This window comes from Amblyomma maculatum, chromosome 9, assembly GCF_055883805.1.
Source record: "Amblyomma maculatum isolate TAMU_Amacu chromosome 9, ASM5588380v1, whole genome shotgun sequence".
Classification (NCBI taxonomy): domain Eukaryota; kingdom Metazoa; phylum Arthropoda; class Arachnida; order Ixodida; family Ixodidae; genus Amblyomma; species Amblyomma maculatum.
The window spans coordinates 36,154-53,132 of NC_139352.1; the positions used below are offsets into that span (position 1 = coordinate 36,154).

General features: G+C 48.0%; 2 protein-coding genes across 2 annotated transcripts; one reads left to right on the forward strand and one right to left on the reverse strand.

The window, feature by feature from the left end:
- The first annotated feature begins 7,326 nt into the window (after positions 1-7,326).
- Positions 7,327-8,695, forward strand: LOC146178062 (uncharacterized). Its single transcript, XM_084579622.1, has 2 exons — positions 7,327-7,457; positions 7,644-8,695. Exon 2 carries the CDS (start codon positions 7,664-7,666, stop codon positions 8,693-8,695), a length of 1,032 nt encoding a protein of 343 aa, XP_084435748.1. The 5' UTR covers positions 7,327-7,457; positions 7,644-7,663.
- An 88-nt stretch (positions 8,696-8,783) lies between these two features.
- Positions 8,784-16,979, reverse strand: LOC146178063 (uncharacterized). Its single transcript, XM_084579692.1, has 3 exons — positions 16,512-16,979; positions 15,696-15,948; positions 8,784-9,994 (listed from the first exon to the last, which is right to left on the reverse strand). The coding sequence occupies exons 1-3, from the start codon at positions 16,839-16,841 to the stop codon at positions 8,796-8,798; spliced, it is 1,782 nt and encodes a 593-aa protein (XP_084435818.1). The 5' UTR covers positions 16,842-16,979; the 3' UTR covers positions 8,784-8,795.

Here is a 16,979-nt window from a genome sequence, read left to right on the forward strand (position 1 = left end):
GGACTTCTGTACATAGTTGTGCTCTGTATATAGTTGTTGTTACTTCACCTTCGGAGCTTTGTGGAACTTTGTACATTATTTTTCATGCCATCTTGTTCTTTATTTTGTAGCGCCTTGCTAATGTTTGTCTTTCTGGAGTGTCGGTCTTTTCGATATCTTTTTGGCTGGAGCTGAAGCGTAGTTTACTTGTTGCGTGAGGATAGCATTCTTTTCTTCATGCTGGGGACCTGCCGCGTGCTTTCGCTGATGGGTAGGAGGGCAATTAAGGAGAGGAGGATGTGGGATTCGGGCTTGCTGCGGCTGCCCTTTGCGCGGCCGCCGCCCGCTTCCCAGTTGTTCTCCTCGTTCCCTTTCTCCCGCCTGAGGCGGCGGAGAGAGGCTCGGACGACTTGTCACTGTCGCTCGGCCACAGCTCCGCCCTGGCGTCCCAGTGGCTGTTCTCATTGGCGCCTTTTGGCGGGAACACTGCACCGCTTCGACGGCCGCGCTCGCGCGACCCTCCGAGCGGGGCCCAGGAGAGACACCTCCGAGACATCGCAAGGTGCGTACGCTACTGTTCTTGTCTGCCGGCCTTTGTCCGCGCAGACTAGTGCGTACTCGAGTTCGTCTGCTCCGGGTCGTACCAGAGAGCGCAGCTCGAGCCTGTCGATCGTAAAATCCCTTGATAATTTGAAAGTAGCGACACTCTCCTCCGCGCCGCGCTTTCCTCCTCGATTCTCCTCGCGCGGCGGCGGCGAGCGCTGCGCACAACACGCTTTTTCTCCTTGACGCCCGCCGGCCGGCCGCAGCAGTGAGTGAAGCGGGAGCTCTTGGGCCAAGTCTGCGCTCCAGGAGTGCACAAAATTTTTGAAAAATTGCGAGAAAAGCATTGAGAATGCCGAAAGTAAAGTTCATGAATTGATTGGTTGCTTCTTAGAACTGTTTGAATGGGGAATACTGATAAACAAAGCTTTCAGGCGAGTTCTGTGCTACAGACACTTTTTAAGTCTCATGATAAGGTTTTACTTTTTGCATTTAATCTAGTACTGCCTCTGACTGTGTTTTTTTTTAGAGCGTGAAATCTGTCACCGTGGTAAAACTTCGGAAAACGATCCAGGATGGTGCTTTGAACTTCAATATCAGAGAAGGTCAAAGCAGGACTTAGTCTATTTCGATATACTGTCAAGCTATATCTCTCTAAGCATAGTATATGTCACGTGATCAACCATGAGATTGGATTATTGGTTAATTGTACATGTATTTCGATCAATTACTGGGCCAAATTATATGATATTTAGTAAATTGCAATTAAAATCTAAATTTTAGCTGCAACATCGAACCGTATACCGTTGGAAAGCTTAGGCCAAGTGTAATGGCACTGTACTAGTTAGCGATCCGCGATAATCTGCGTTAATTAGTTAATTTTGTATAAAACCAAATTTTGAGCTGTTCCTTGCTGCTTCGAGGCAAGGAACAGGTTTGCCACGGCAGTCTTGATATGATGCTGATGGAGGAATTAAATAATTTTATGAGTACGCGGCCCCTCACTGACTTCGCGTGTGGTTAAAAGTCAGCAGGGTACACTGGGAGAAGTGGTGGGCCCTATTGCCGACACACTGAAGTTCTGGGGCAAGCATGCTGTGGTCTCATGCGCTATGTAAAAGAGCTTGATTTCATTGAACGCAACAATCAAATAAAAAAATTACAAGGTGCACATAGGTCTTCAACGTGCGGAAATGAGAGAGCATATAACTGCCAATTCATTAACTATCGCTATCCTATCTATCACTATATCTACTAATGCCAGATACCTATCGTAACTGTCACTATCCGCAACAAACATTATCACCTCACTATCCGGGCCTATTACTATCATTTACTATTATTATCCGTAACAGTCACCATCATTACCTATCACTATTCATAACCATCACTATTTAATCTGATGCCGTCCCATGACCCATTGATATAGTTCAATTTTCATTGACTTACGTTGTCAGTCATATCTCTATTATCTCATAATATCTGACGAGACAACTATACATTGCCCTTTAATTCTTATACTTTCTTGTTTTCTCATAAATGGAGGTGGGAAAAGAGCAAGCCACAGAAATAACTGACTACTATCAGCGCGAGGTTCATGTCTCTGTCGAGGAGGCTTCCTTTACTTCAGGACAGGTCGGTGAGAGAAAATTGATGAAACTGCGTTTGGCCTGTTTTTTTTTCGAGTTCGTGTAAAATTGGCGGCTGAAACTGGTCTTCAGTGAAATGTAGCTAGAACGTAGAGCGATGAGTTAATCACTCAGGCTAGGTGAAAAAAAATCTTCTTGCATACAATTGAAATGAGTAATATGTTACAGTGTTAAGAATTGTTGCTCGCAAAATGTTCCCCTATTTTTACATCATAACTATTATCATTATTGATTGTTTAAGTTTCGTAAATACAGAAAATTGATGCAATGATTCCGGCTGATTTGACATCGATGGGATAACTTTTCTCGCAATAAATGAATACGCGGAATCGCGGTTTTAGAGCTCCAGCTTTCAAAACGAAGGTAACCTGCCAACGCCTAGTAGTCATGGTCAAAGTGAAGCGTGTGTGATCATATGAACACCTCCTGCACATTGGCCGTATCCCTGATAAAAGGAACACATATTTTTTAACCCACGCGTGCGTCGAAGCATGGCAAGACACATTCAAGAATTGAAACAAAAAATGCCGTACGACCTAACTAGTGCAGATTACCCGCAATACCTCGGGTTTACTTGCCAAAGAGTTTTTCAGGGCCAGCATTCATTGCTCCCGAGTAACCGACGCACACTACAAGTACAAGCTGGAAAGGCTAGCTCCTCTACAAGCCCGAATTTTGATTTTTAGTGATGAGGCCAGGGGTCCTAGCATAATCGCGACAAATGGAATCGAGATACTGTAATTTTCCAATTATAGCAAAAAGCAGATTATAGCGCCCTGTTTCTGACTGTACAGAGGTCGAAGCGGGTTAAATGATGGAGCCTTGGAGCCTCGCAGAATATTCAGCATGCTGCAGAGGACAACCTTATTTTTTTACAATGAACATGCTGCCGCCGCAAAAATATTGAGGAGCAAGCAGGAATAAAAAACGCAGCGTCAGGTGACGCGTTATTACGGGGAGTGAGAAAGGCACCCGACGTCGCAAACAACTCTGTTCTTTCTAGGAATAAACGTCTTTCGACTAATCTTGTGAATCCATTGACTCGAGCGCAAGCCGTCACGCTTGCCTTGAGATATCATGAATGCCGCATAACCATATTCAGGCCGCTTGCTGCAGTTGTACGCGCAACAGCACGGCATAACACGCTGCAATAAAAGCACAGCGCGCAATATTCGCTCGCCGAGACTAGGAGAAAAATGGCGCGAAGGAAAAAGAAAACACAAGAAAAACGCCGGACGCGCGTTGGTTTCCAAGGGCAACGGCAGGGAGACCAATCGTCGCTCAGGAAATCGGGCGGAGAGCCGGCCTTCAGCGAAGAGGCGCGCAAGGGGCGAGGAGGAGGCGAGGAGGTAGCGCGGCGGCGGCAAAGTTCAATCGTTGGCGTAACTTTCAAAGTACCAAGGTGTTTTAGTCGATCGTAATCCAACGATTCGCGACAGGCGTACCTTGCGGTGGTTGCCCACTCTCTCTCAAAGGAACCCTTTGGTCACCGCGAGAGAGAGCCCTTGCGTGCTTGCGGCACGCACTCCGTGTAACTTCGTGCGCGCAGGGAGCCTTGCTCCTCGCGCGCTCCCGGGACACGGTGACTGAGTATGTGTGTGTATGTGCGTTTATATAGTATATATGTGTATGTTTGTGTGTGCGCGCGCGCTTGTGTGTGTGTGTGTGTGTGCGTGCGTGCCGCTGGAGGATGGCGTTTCAATAAACGCCTCCTTTGTGATCTTGGAGGCTTGTGTCCTTGCAGCGAAGTGCTCTCCTCCCGGTGGAGGTTGAGTGCACGCTGCGGTGTTTCAGTGTGCGCGTGGAGACGGCTGATCGCGGCTTCGGCTCGAGCGACGGTCGAACCCGCGGTGGTTGGTGGCCTATGCCCACGTAGAAACCACAACCTTCATTTTAATGGTGGGCTCGTTACTGCCGCTGTCGAGGCAGCGGGCAGTTACATCATCTCATCATCAGTCAGCAGACTGTCCTTCAGATGCGAAGCATTTGCTACATCGTACAGAAAATGCTTTGGATTTCTGCACACTATGCCATTTCATACACAACATGCAATGCTGCCAACATGCAATGCTGTGTACCGACTGCATTCGTGCCTGAGAAACAGTTTGTCCTACATCCAAGTCCAAAGTGCAGACATGGATCTTCCAACTCAGCTATGGAGACATCTATCTTAACACTGAGAGTATTCATCAGTGCCACCCTTGTCTACAGTAACAGATGCAGAATTACCAGCATTACCGTACCTGTCATATGGAATGTGATAAAACAGCGAAGCAGTGTGAGAACCTTCTTATAGTGCCAATGGCATCAAGGCTACCAGAACAGAAGCTGTCATTAAGTTACTGGGCAGTCAACAGAAAGGACACCAGCAGCTCTTTATGTAGCCAACAGCCACTGTGACTAAACAATGTTGAGGAGAATGTTTTCTCTTTTTAGTTCTTAGTTCTGGTAAGTGGAGAATGAGCTGTGCATTTGGTTTTTACCTGACAGACTATTTGAGAGAAAATAAAAGAATGTCCTCATTGCCTACCAAGATTTGCATGGTAATGACATGTACAGAAGAAAAAAACCGCCATAGGTATTTTTCCTTTATCCTACTCATTGAAAATGAGGTTGAGTCACTTCCCACGAAACACAAAAAGAGCTAATTGACATCTAGAATATGTCTAGGCCAAGAAATGGGCACTTCTAAAAGAAGACTCATTTGAGACGTTCTGTAGACCCAAGAGCTACAAGCCTTCCTGTAGCTCCGATTTAGCTCTGCTAACGCTACGCCAGTAGAAGTCTTGAAAACTTCTCGCCTAGAAAATTTTTATACTTGTTCTAGACATTGCTTCTAGCTGTAGCTCTGCTATAGCTGTGCTAGTAGACATCTTCAAACCCTCTTGGCTAGAACGTTTCTATTCTTGTTTTAGATGTGTAACGATTTGCAGTTTGTGCTCATTGTCCTCAATTCTGCATGTGCGGTCACAGTGCTCTGCTTTGAGGGCATTTTTTTCTAAATTTAATGAAATGACAGTTAACTGGGGAGAAGGCGAATTCATGAAGGCTTGCACTTTGTACAACACAATAAGACACAGCTAGAGATGGCGAAAAATCGGTTGGGCTGAAGAGAATCAAAATTTTAATTTTTTTATAGAATTTTCAATTTTACTCCTTTAACACCCCACCGATTATGTGCCATCTCTAGCTGTTTCTTATTGTGCTGTAGAAAATGCAAGCCTTCAACAATTCACCCTCTCCCCAGTTAACTGTAATTTAAAATTTAGAAAAAAATGCTCTCAAAGCAGACTATTGTGTGATCTCACATACAGAATTGAGGACAATGAGCACAAACTACAAATCGCTACACTCAATAGTGAATGCACATGCTGAATGTATAAATAACACATGCTTCTCCAGTCCGAATTTTTATTGCACTCCATCTACAAAAGTAAAAGCAATCAGCAAATAAACTTGTTGACAATATGGATTTGAGAAGCCTTTTTTGAAGGTTCTTCTGCAAAAGTAAATTCCAAACAACCTGCACTGGCAAAAAAACAGTTAAGCTACAGGCATGCATGCAAATGCACTGGTGTAAACTCACTAGAACCATCCGCCCAGAAAATTCTGCATAAAAATATTTTTTTATAACTTGCAGATATATAAAATTATACACACACTCAAGGCATTGGCTGATGAGCTAAATTCAATGGCTTATCGTAAGCTCCAGGTTCTGCCTTTTCCAGGGGTCTTGAAGACAGATAAGATTCCAGCAACCTGCAAAGACACAAAAAAAGCTCAAAATAATCAAACGAGCCAAAGGCAGTGGCAGTTGAGCTACGTGCCTGAGTTTTGTGGGGTCTTTAAAGAAAAATATGCACGGAGAAAGAAAACACCAAAATACGGTGATACCACTAGCATCTATTCAAAATACCTACCATGAACGCCATTGAAATCATTCACCTAGTAGCCCCCCCCCCCCCTTCCCGCCCCATGTATGAAAAACAAATATCCCTCATAGCTCGCACCACAAAACGAGGTCGAGGCAGTGGCCTTATGCTTCGGGCATTGACCTACCGTGAACTGAAAGAACAGTCTTTTCTACTGTGTTTTAAAAGAAGAAAGTTTTATTCACCCTGTACATACACAGAAAACCTTAAAAGAAGCTGAGGTTACTGATTTGAAAACGCTACGGTACAATGATGACAACAAAAACGAATAGGACACCATATGCGCACAACTACCAACTATTTATGGAAGAAAACACGAATATTCTACATCTGATGCCAGTGAAGTGCCGGAATTTTTTCACAGACTCATATAGTTCCACATCTTCAACACGACCATTAGCAACAAAATAACTCAGATATATTACTTCAGTTCTACATTTGCTACCGCACATTCTTAGCACGCATCAGTGAAGTTAACAAAGCCAATACATGGCTTGCACTGACGTCATCATACGTCACTCGGGGAAACGCGTCGGCCATGTTGGCGACCCAGTTGACCCACCATTACCCAGTGGCGGCACGGCCGTGGTGCGCGCAGTCGCTTTCGAGCAAGCCCGCGTTGTTTTTTGTGCGTTTGTGAACTCTCTTGTGTAAGCATGGTTAATTGCGCTATTGTTGGCTGCTCCAATCGCAGCGACGTCAAAGGGAGAAAGAAACAGCCGACCAGTATGAGGTTCTTTTCTCTGCCAAAAGTCATACAAAACCAATGCGAGAAGACCAAAACCTTGAGCGAGAAGCGTCGCAACTTGTGGTTAGCGCGCATCAAACGCACTCAGTTCAATCACGAAGGTCGTAATGTGCGAGTATGCGGCATCCATTTCATAACAGGTGAGTAAACTCTTACATTACAATCTCTTTAAAAACAACGCAAAGCGAACGCGCAGACACCAGTTCCGAGTGCGTCCATTTTCAGAGTTGTGCGTGTCCGTGTAATTTTTTGCCCCTTACGCTGTTTTAGTTAAGACTAGCTATGCTATGCCTCATTTCTAAGCATGTACGCCGACTTTAAAACGAAGACATTCTACAGAAACATGGAAAACTTGTAAACTTGTATCCGCAGGCGAACCATCGAAACTGTTCGACGAAACAAATCCTGATTGGGCCCCGTCTCTCAACCTCGGCTACGGAACCAAGCATGCTGATTCTGCGCGGCACGATCGCAGAGAGAAGCGATATGCACAAAAGCGGCTGACTGATGCTGATGCAGTAACTTCAGATGAATCGCCGGGCGCCGCTCCAGATTCCCCACAGCCATCGCAAGAGGAGCAAGTCGATACTGACGAACGTGAGACAGGTTCGGCTTTTTTTTTTGCGGGAAGGAAATTAAGGGGGGGGGGGGGGGCACAAGTACTCGCTCTAGTCTTCGTTTAAAAGCCCTTGGATTGCAGTTCTGCCAATGTAGGGAGTGATGCCTAGCCATTCATACCTTTCTCTGTGCAGCTACTGGTAATGAATTTGCAAAAATTCTTTTTTCCTCTAGGGATCTCCATTCAGACCGACATGACAATGGAAGACATAAAGGCTCTGGAGCTGCATTCTGTGACTGTCAACGAACAACTTTATGTGCTGCAGAAAGAAAAAGAGCAACTTGAGATGTCCGAAGCTGCGCTGAAAAGTTCTGATGCAAAAGTGCGGCTTTACTCTGGAATGGCAAACTTTACAGTTTTGTTTGCTGTATTCCAAGCTCTCACAAGCTTTGTTTCACACAACGATAACAACAGCCTCTCCAAGTTTCAGGAATACATTGTCTTCATGATGAAGCTGAAACTAAACCTTCAAAATGCTGATCTTAGCTTTCGCTTTAACGTTTCAGAGGCAACAGTATCTCGTATCTTTAACAAATGGTTGCATGTGGCATATTGCAGGCTTAAGGATGAAATTGTCTGGCCAACACGAAACGCCTTGCAGCAGACTATGCCACAGGCATTCTATGATTCATTCGGTAGCAATGTGGCAGTCATTATTGACTGCTTCGAAATAAAAATAGAAAGACCATCTTCATACCTTCCAAGGTGTGAAACGTGGTCTCAGTATAAAGGTAGCAACACGGCGAAGTACCTAATTGGGATTGCTCCGCAGGGTGTTGTTACCTTTATATCTGAAGGTTGGGGGGGCAGAACAAGTGACAAACACATTACTGAACACTGTGGATTTTTGGACCATCTGGTGCCAGGAGATGTAGTTCTTGCGGACCGAGGGTTCAACATGAGTGAGAGCATTGGTTTTTATTGTGCCAGACTCCATGTGCCAGCCTACACCAAAGGGAAGAAACAGCTCTCAGCAGAAGAAGTGCAAAGCACAAGAAAGCTGGCAAATGTGCGCATACACGTTGAGAGAGTAATTGGGCTGATAAGAAATAAGTTTATTATTTTGAAGTCTGTCATACCCATCGATTTTGTTGTGTGTCGGCCAGGAGACAAGACCACTCCTCTCGACAAAATAGTAACTGTTTGTTGCGTATTATCAAATCTGTGCTCATCAATTGTTGCAGCCCAGAAAGATAATGCAGAAGAGCACGTCCCGAGTGAGTGATGGGAAATTTTGTTTCAGTGCATTTCAATAAAGCACTGTACTTTGCATCTGCTCTGTGTATTATTATAATTGTATTGTGCTTGGCTGCTGAACTGGAAACTTAGCCTTTTGGCCCTTTGCAATCTGGACAAAACCATTGGACAGTTTTTGGTGCTCTATTGAGCCCAACACAAGAAAAATGGAACCATTTGTAGTGGCATGTTTCATTGTAGCAAGCAACCATTTTTCCAGTTTCCGGCCCATGGCAGAAGCAATAGGCATCCTTTTTCGAAGAGTTTGTTCCTGGGCCTGTGTGCTGCCTTGTAAAGTACTTGCTAAACAGTTCGAGTAGAATTGCATGGATGAAGAATTTCTTTGCAGAAGCCAGCATGTCTTCGCAAAACTGCTTTTGCTTGCCAATTCGCTCCACATGCAGTGCGTCGGGTGCCCACACAACAAAGTCACACCACTCAACATCACACACGGCCATCTGTGTCTGGGCCTGATAGAAATAAGCATGTTGTCGTCGTAATTTCAAGACACAATCGAAAAGTTCCAGGCATGAACTTGGGGTGGCCATTTCTGTAGGATTTTTCACTTCCCTAAGTGAATAGGGGCACTTCACTTCCACGACTACTTTTCCACAACATGTACAGGTAACAAGAGAGTCGGGCGTGGCTCCAACAAAAGGATGCGTAGTGCTTATGTGAAGCCCTGACTTGGAGCACTGGAAAGAATCGTGCTTTTGAGCTTCGCTCTCTTGATATGCCTTTAAGGCCTGGGGCTCATTCTTGATACCCCATGTGGTGGCGAGCGTATTTAAAGACTGCTTCTCTGGGTAGCATATTAATTTTAAAAGTGATATGCTTGGTTTTTCTGTGGTAGTGTGGCAGACACGCTTCATAACAGATGCAGTCACCCTTCCTGCTCGGTAAGAATGCCAGGCTGGTGAACTGCTTTGTTGTCTTGTAGAGGCCTCAACCTCTTTTGCAGTCTCCTCATTTATTTGAAGGCTTGGGAGGATGTCATTGGCCTTTTCTACAAGTGTATCCAGGTCATCTGATAGCATCTTCTCTGAATACAGTGATCGAAGGTTTGCATCTTGCTTTTTCACTGGGTTTTTGAAAGGACCATTGTAGCTAGGTAGCACAGAAAACACTGCTGGCACAACATTGGCATTCTGGATGGACTTGTGTAATGCTTCCTGCTCCAGCACAGAAAGTGGTGGGACATGTGCCCGTGGCTTGACCACTCTTGCGTCCTTTGAGGGGTCGGTGGTCGTCTCAAGCATCCTCTTCTTGCCACTTGACGACGTAAATTTGATATTGTCACGTCTCGATAGAACGCCAAGGAGGACCCAAAGATAGGACGGGTTTAATAATCAACCTGGACGAGTCTTGCGCTCCAACTTCCTTCTCTTCCAGGCTCGCGCTTGTGGGGCCAGTCATCATCTTTGGCGTCATCTTCTATGCGGCATTTGCCCCCCTCCTCAGGAAGCATCGTTCCGATGAGCATAAAAGGGAGTAGGAGGTCAAGGTCAGTCCGAGTTGTACGGCTTCATGCGTACCAAGTGGACGACGTCGGCTTGTTGCTGGCGTCGCTTTGAGGTCGACATCCCGTCTGGCACCACCTCATAAGTGACGTCGGTTAAACGTCGCTGGACAACATATGACCCGAAATGTCGCCGCAATAGTTTTTCGGAGAGTCCACGGCGGCGAATAGGCGTCCAGACCCACACTTTGTCGCCAGGTTCGTACATGACATGTCGGCGTCTATGATTGTAGCGTCGTGCATCATGCTCTTGCTGATTCTTGATCCGCACACGCGCTAGTTGGCGGGCTTCCTCTGCACCATTAAAAAAACAGCGCAAACAAACGGGGACGACAGGAAGAAACAACAGGAACAGGCGCTGCATTAAAAAAACAGCGCAAACAAACGGGGACGACAGGAAGAAACAACAGGAACAGGCGCTGTTCCTGTTCATGTATCACCAACTCGCCCGCTTAACTATCCTGTTGAATTCCTCTGCACGCTGAGCGATTTCCTCGGCGTCCTGATCGAGATCGTCAGTGTCGGCATTCGGGAGCAACATTGCATCCAGCATAGTTGTTACTGGTCGCCCGTGAAGGAGGCTGAATGGTGTCATACGAGTGGTGTCTTGGCGTGCCGTATTGTAGGCAAACGTGACGTAGGGAAGAATTTCGTCCCAATTCTTGTGGTTCACGTCAACGTACATGCAAAGCATGTCTGCGATGGTTTTATTGAGGCGTTCCGTCAACCCATTGGTTTGGGGGTGGTAGGCTGTAGTTTTACGGTGGCTGGTACCACTGAGGCGGAGAACGGTCTCCAAAAGTTCAGCCGTAAATGCAGTTCCTCGGTCAGTTATAATGAGCGCCGGAGCGCCATGCCTCAGGACAATGTTCTCCACGAAGAACCGAGCTGCTTCGGCGGCGGTACCCCTTGGCAGAGCCTTGGTCTCCGCGTAGCGGGTTAGACAATCGGTGGCGACAATTATCCATTTATTTCCGGCTGTCGACTTCGGAAATGGTCCGAGGAGGTCCATGCCGATTTGCTTAAAAGGTGTTGTTGGCACTTGAAGAGGATGGAGTAGGCCAGCTGGTTTTACAGGGGGTGACTTACGGCGCTGGCAGTCTATGCACGTACGTACATAGTGTTTCACTGTCGCAGGCAGTTTTGGCCAGTAGTATCCGTGCTGGACTCTAGCCAACGTGCGGGTGTAGCCTAGGTGACCGGCGGTTGGCTCGTCGTGACACGCTTGCAAAACTTCATTGCGGAGAACAGATGGGACGACGAGTAGATGACTGTTTCCCCTAGGGCGAAAGTTCTTCTTGTAAAGTACGTTGTTGCGAATAAAGAATGAAGAGATTACTCGGGTGAAAATCTTAGGCACAACGGTAGTTCGTTTTACCAAGAAATCAATAAGAGGGAGCAATTCCTGGTCTTCTCGCTGCTGTTGGGAAAGCGTTGCGTCATCTATGACACCTAAAAACGCAGTGTCTTCATCGGTCATAGTGGAAGGTTCGACCGGCGCTCGCGAAAGGCAGTCAGCATCCGTGTGCTTTTTTTCCAGATTTGTAAATAACTGCCATGTCGAATTCTTGTAATCGAAGGCTCCAACGCGCGAGTCTCCCTGAAGGGTCCTTTAGATTCGTCAGCCAACAGAGCGAGTGATGGTCGCTAACGACTTGAAAGGGGCGAGCGTACAAATAAGGGCGGAACTTCATAACCGCCCATACCACTGCAAGGCATTCTTTTTCGGTTGCCGAGTAGTTCGCTTCTGCTTTAGATAGGGTCCTGCTGGCGTAAGCAATTACTTTTTAAACACCATCCTGGCGCTGCACCAGCACAGCACCTAAGCCCACGTTGCTCGCATCCGTATGAAGCAGTGTAGGGGCGTCGTCATCAAAGTGCGCCAGGACAGGTGGTGTCTGTAAACGTCTCCGCAGCTCATCAAACGCTTGTTCCTGTTCTTCACCCCAGTGAGAGACAGTGTTGTCACGCGTCAGCGAAGTTAATGGCCAGGCAATTCGTGAGAAACCAGCAATAAACCGGCGGTAATAGGCGCAAAGACCCAGGAAACGCCGCAATGTCTTTTTGTCCGTAGGTGTCGGGAACTTGGCGACTGCGGAGAGCTTTTCAGGATCAGGCCGGACATCTTCTTGGCTAACGACGTGACCTAAGAATTGCAGCTCCTCGTACCCGAAGTGGCACTTCTCGGGTTTTAGTGTGAGGCCCGCAGATCGTATGGCCTGAAATACAGCTAGCAGACGGCGTAGATGCTCTTCAAATGTGGCCGAAAACACAATCACGTCGTCAAGATACACCAGGCATGTTTGCCACTTAAGTCCCGAGAGCACAGTATCCATCAACCTCTGAAATGTTGCTGGATACTGTGCTCTCGGTGGAGTGCGCTGGGGTATGCATAAGACTCCTTCCGGCAGTCCACAGCGAATCCCAGACATCGACACGCCTGTACATCGCGCTAGCCGCCGCCTTCTAGGCCTAGCCCCGGAGTACAACTATCTGCCAAGCGACTCTTCAAACGACCAAGTCCATCAGGTCTCCCAAGCCATGGCACATCCCAACCCTACGCCGGTGACTCTTCAGAACACCAGAACACCAAGGTGCCAGAGTGCTTTCGCGGGGAAGCGTTTGAAGATGTCGAGGACTGGCTTGAGCAGTTTGAACGAGTGGCCAAGATTAATCAGTGGAGCGCAGATCACAAACTTTGTAATGTTTATTTTGCCCTTCAGGAAAATGCTAGAACGTGGTTTGAAAACCACGAGGCCAGCTTATCCACATGGAATGACTTCCGCCGCCAGCTCGTAGACACCTTTGCGAGACCTGATCGACGCGACAATGCGCTGCGTCTGCTTGAAGTGCGTGTCCAGAAGCCGAATGAGAGCGTGGCTGTTTGCGGAAGACATGGCTCGCCTCTTTCGCCGTGCCAACCCTGATATGAGTGAGCCAAAGAAGTTACGGCATCTCGTGCACGGTGTCAAAGAACAGGTGTTTGCCGGCTTAGTGCGCAACCCACCTAAAACCGTGAGTGAGTTCATTAAGGACGCTACGGCTATAGAGCGAGCACTCCAAGATCGGTGCCGCCAGTACAACCGACCAGCCAGCTGTGCCCCGACGACTGCGGCGACGCTGACTGCAACAGATCAGACCACTCTTCGAGACATGATTAGAGAAATTGTCCTTGAGGAGTTGCAGCGAATTACGGTTACGAAAGCTCAGTCGTCAGAGGCCCTCGTGCAGGCTGTAAGGAATGAAATTCGGTGCTACCTATCACCGTCTGCCCAGTGCAACGAGTTTCATCCAGTGGACAACGCGGCAGCCATTTCCGAACCACCATACCACGTTCCACAACCGGTCAACTACACGGCCAACATTCCTGCACCTTATCACGAGCCGCAAACTGAGAGCTACGCCGCGGTCCTACGTCGTTCGCCTCCAGACCACGCCTCACCGAGCTCACCAAGCCTTCAGGAGACGCGATTCTTCCAGGGGCCTCAGTGGGGGCCTTCCAGGCGCTCTCAACCACGCCGAACGGACAGGTGGCGCAGTTATGACAGCCGGCCACTCTGTTTCTACTGCGGACAACCTGGCCACGTATATCGGTACTGCCGTTACCGCGAAGAGGGGCAGGCCTTTCCGTCTGCTTCTGCTCGCCGCCGCTTCGACGCTGACACTGCCCAAACCGAGGACGGCCTTCCGATCAGCAGGGAAACCGAATCCCCGGGCTTCCGCCGCCGCTCCTCCCCATCGCCACAGCGTTATTCTCCGCCGATGCGTCGTGGCAATTCTGACGTTGGCGGACGGCGGTCCCCTAGCCCTCACCGGGGAAACTAACAGCCGCAACCTCGCGAGGGGAGGTTGCAAACAGTCTAAAAGTGTCAAAACCCTCACCACCGCCGCAACTGCCGACGCCCCGTGCTTCTGACGCTGCCGTTAGTATTGACATTGCCGCACTACCGCCGAAAATGCCGACTACAATACCACCGAAAATGCCGCACCAGATGAGCAGCCCCGAAGACGAAGCTGACAGCGCTGACCTTGCCGCACTTCCGCCGAAAATGCCGAAAGAGACGAGCAACCCAGATAACGTTGTTAGCGCTGACCTTGCCGTTTCCATTGATGGGCTGGAGGTACATGCTCTGGTGGATACCGGGGCGGATTTTTCAATTATTAGCCAGAAACTGGCTAACACGCTGCGCAAAGTAAAAACCGAATGGACTGGGCCAGTAATAAGAAGTGCTGGGGGCCAGCTACTGGCACCGACAGGGAAGTGCACTGCCCGGATAGGAATAGGAAACGCGGTGTTTGTTGGCAGCTTCGTTATTCTCCCTGACTATTGCAAAGGTCTCATCTTGGGCATGGACTTTCTGCGTCTTCATGGGGCTGTAATCAGCATTCGTGACAGCGTCGTTGCCTTCACGAACAATCATGAAGACCTTGGTTATGCGGAAGTACCACTGATGCCCTTACGCGTCGCCAATGAGACAGTGACATTACCTCCGCGATCATGCTCTCTTGTTGAAGTGAAGTGCGACATGGCGCATACAGGCGATGGTATCGCCGAAAGGGCCGTCGCCCTGGTACTAAGCCGAGGTGTTTCTATAGCTCGAGGGCTAGACAACTTGACCAACGGACAGACCGAAGTGCTGCTTACAAACTTCAGCGACGAGCGTCAGCAAATTCCGAAAGGCACAACTGTGGCCTTTTTCGACAGCCTCCCAAATGCGCAGCACTGCTTCTCACTGCAACAGGAAGGATCAATGTGCAAGACGCCCGTAACCATCGTCGATGTGAGTCCAAATTTGTCTTCTTCAGAACGGGACCGTCTTTTGGATCTCATAGATCAATTTCGAGACTGCTTTGCTTCCGAATCGCGGATCGGCCAAACGCCTTTGACAAAACATCGAATCATCACGGATGACTCGATTCGCCCGATTCGACAAAATCCTTACCGTGTAGCTCCGAAAGAACGTGCAGCCATTCAGCGCCAGGTGGCCGAAATGCTTAGAGACGACGTTATCCAGCCGTCACAGAGCCCCTGGGCTTCCCCCGTGGTACTTGTTAAAAAGAAGGACGGCAGCTTACGACTTTGCATAGATTACCGCAAGCTCAACCAAGTAACTAAAAAAGACGTGTACTCTCTTCCTCGCATCGACGATTCCCTTGATCGCCTACGAAATGCACGTTACTTCTCATCAATGGACTTGAAAAGTGGATATTGGCAGATAGAAGTAGACGAGAGAGATCGGGAGAAGACAGCATTCGTAACTCCCGACGGATTGTACGAGTTTAAGGTCCTTCCGTTCGGTTTATACCCAGCACCTCCACCAGTGCCACGTCTCGATAGAACGCCAAGGAGGACCCAAAGATAGGACGGGTTTAATAATCAACCTGGACGAGTCTTGCGCTCCAACTTCCTTCTCTTCCAGGCTCGCGCTTGTGGGGCCAGTCATCATCTTTGGCGTCGTCTTCTATGCGGCAATATCTTTCAACCTTTTGAAGTTAATTTTTTCTACATATGCCGGCAGCCACACATTTTCCTTCTGTGTGCAGCTTGTAGACTGCCTTATTTTCATTCCGGTCTCCACTGCAAACAAGCAAGCTCCAATGCGTGAGCAGGCTTCACCTGCTCCTGCCATACAAGTGCAGTGAGCAGTAATCACAGTCCCATTCTTTCTGCATAGCAGCCACGCTTGAAGAGGTCGGTTGCCCAGTCTCTGTGAATGATTCACCTGCATAAATAAATTATCAAGAACAAATGTTAGTGGCCAATCCTTTTAAAACTGCTTTATTTTTAGTTACGCTTTGGGCCCGGAGACAATGGTTTAAAAAACAGTAAGGAACACAGTTTCTGTGCATGTAATGCAGCACGCATTATCTGATCAGTTCGCTAGTAGCACCATCCAAACAACGCAGATTAAAAACTGGCGGCCACGGGGACACTACTGGCTTGCTTTTCAAGCGCTTGATGCGCGGTCGCGTGCACTATCTAACGTCGTGCCTCAGATGCGCTGAACAGACCGCGTAGCTCAGAGTTCAGTGCATGTAATGCTGAGTGGTTTGATTCACTTCGTGAACGAGACACCCGAGACTGTGCAAAAAAAAAGGCGACCGTAAGGTTCATTCAGTGCAGGCTCGTTTTTCTCGTGCTTAGCCGCTGTCGCGCGCACACAATCGAACAAGCCATCTTCAAATGCACCATACACCTCGCAAAGCTGGGTACAGCTCATAAAAATCACGCATCACCACAACATGTTCACAAATGTTGTCAAAAGTCATAAATCATAGGGCTTACCTCGCCAAGCAGGAGCACTTTGTCATCTTGAAGTGGCTTGGCAGAAAGGTGTTTCACCCACCCGCTGGTGAAGTAATTATGCGATTCCAAAGACTTGAATGCTTTCATGTGCTCCAGTGTAACAAAACTCGCGGAAAAAACCAAGTACGTGACGATGTCACCGTGTGTCACCTCAGGGAACAAGCTTACATCGGCACTGCAATCCGTTCCGGGCCGCAACATGTACGGATCGATGTTATCGCAAAGTTTGATTTCTTCGTCGTAGCGGAGGCGAGTGCTCCCGATGAGGTCCGAATAATAGCTCGCATTGAACGGTTCATTTGCAGCCATTTTACATGAATGTCATCCAACAAACCGCCGAGAACAATGCCATAAAATCCGACATACACGAGCAAATGACCACCGGGCATGCGATCGGGTCGCAAACATGGCCGCCGGCTGAAAAAGCAGACGACGTGACGTCACGTG

What these genes read in the sequence shown, in the direction of transcription:
- LOC146178062 (XM_084579622.1), top strand. Translation starts at nt 7,664, where the DNA reads ATGACAATGGAAGACATAAAGGCTCTGGAGCTGCATTCTGTGACTGTC.
- LOC146178063 (XM_084579692.1), bottom strand. Translation starts at nt 16,841, where the DNA reads ATGGCTGCAAATGAACCGTTCAATGCGAGCTATTATTCGGACCTCATC. An exon ending in AAGTGCTCCTGCTTGGCGAG is followed by an intron (nt 15,949 to 16,511) that starts GTAAGCCCTATG and finishes TTATTTATGCAG; the next exon opens with GTGAATCATTCACAGAGACT. An exon ending in CAAAAGGTTGAAAGATATTG is followed by an intron (nt 9,995 to 15,695) that starts CCGCATAGAAGA and finishes GTGACAATATCA; the next exon opens with AATTTACGTCGTCAAGTGGC.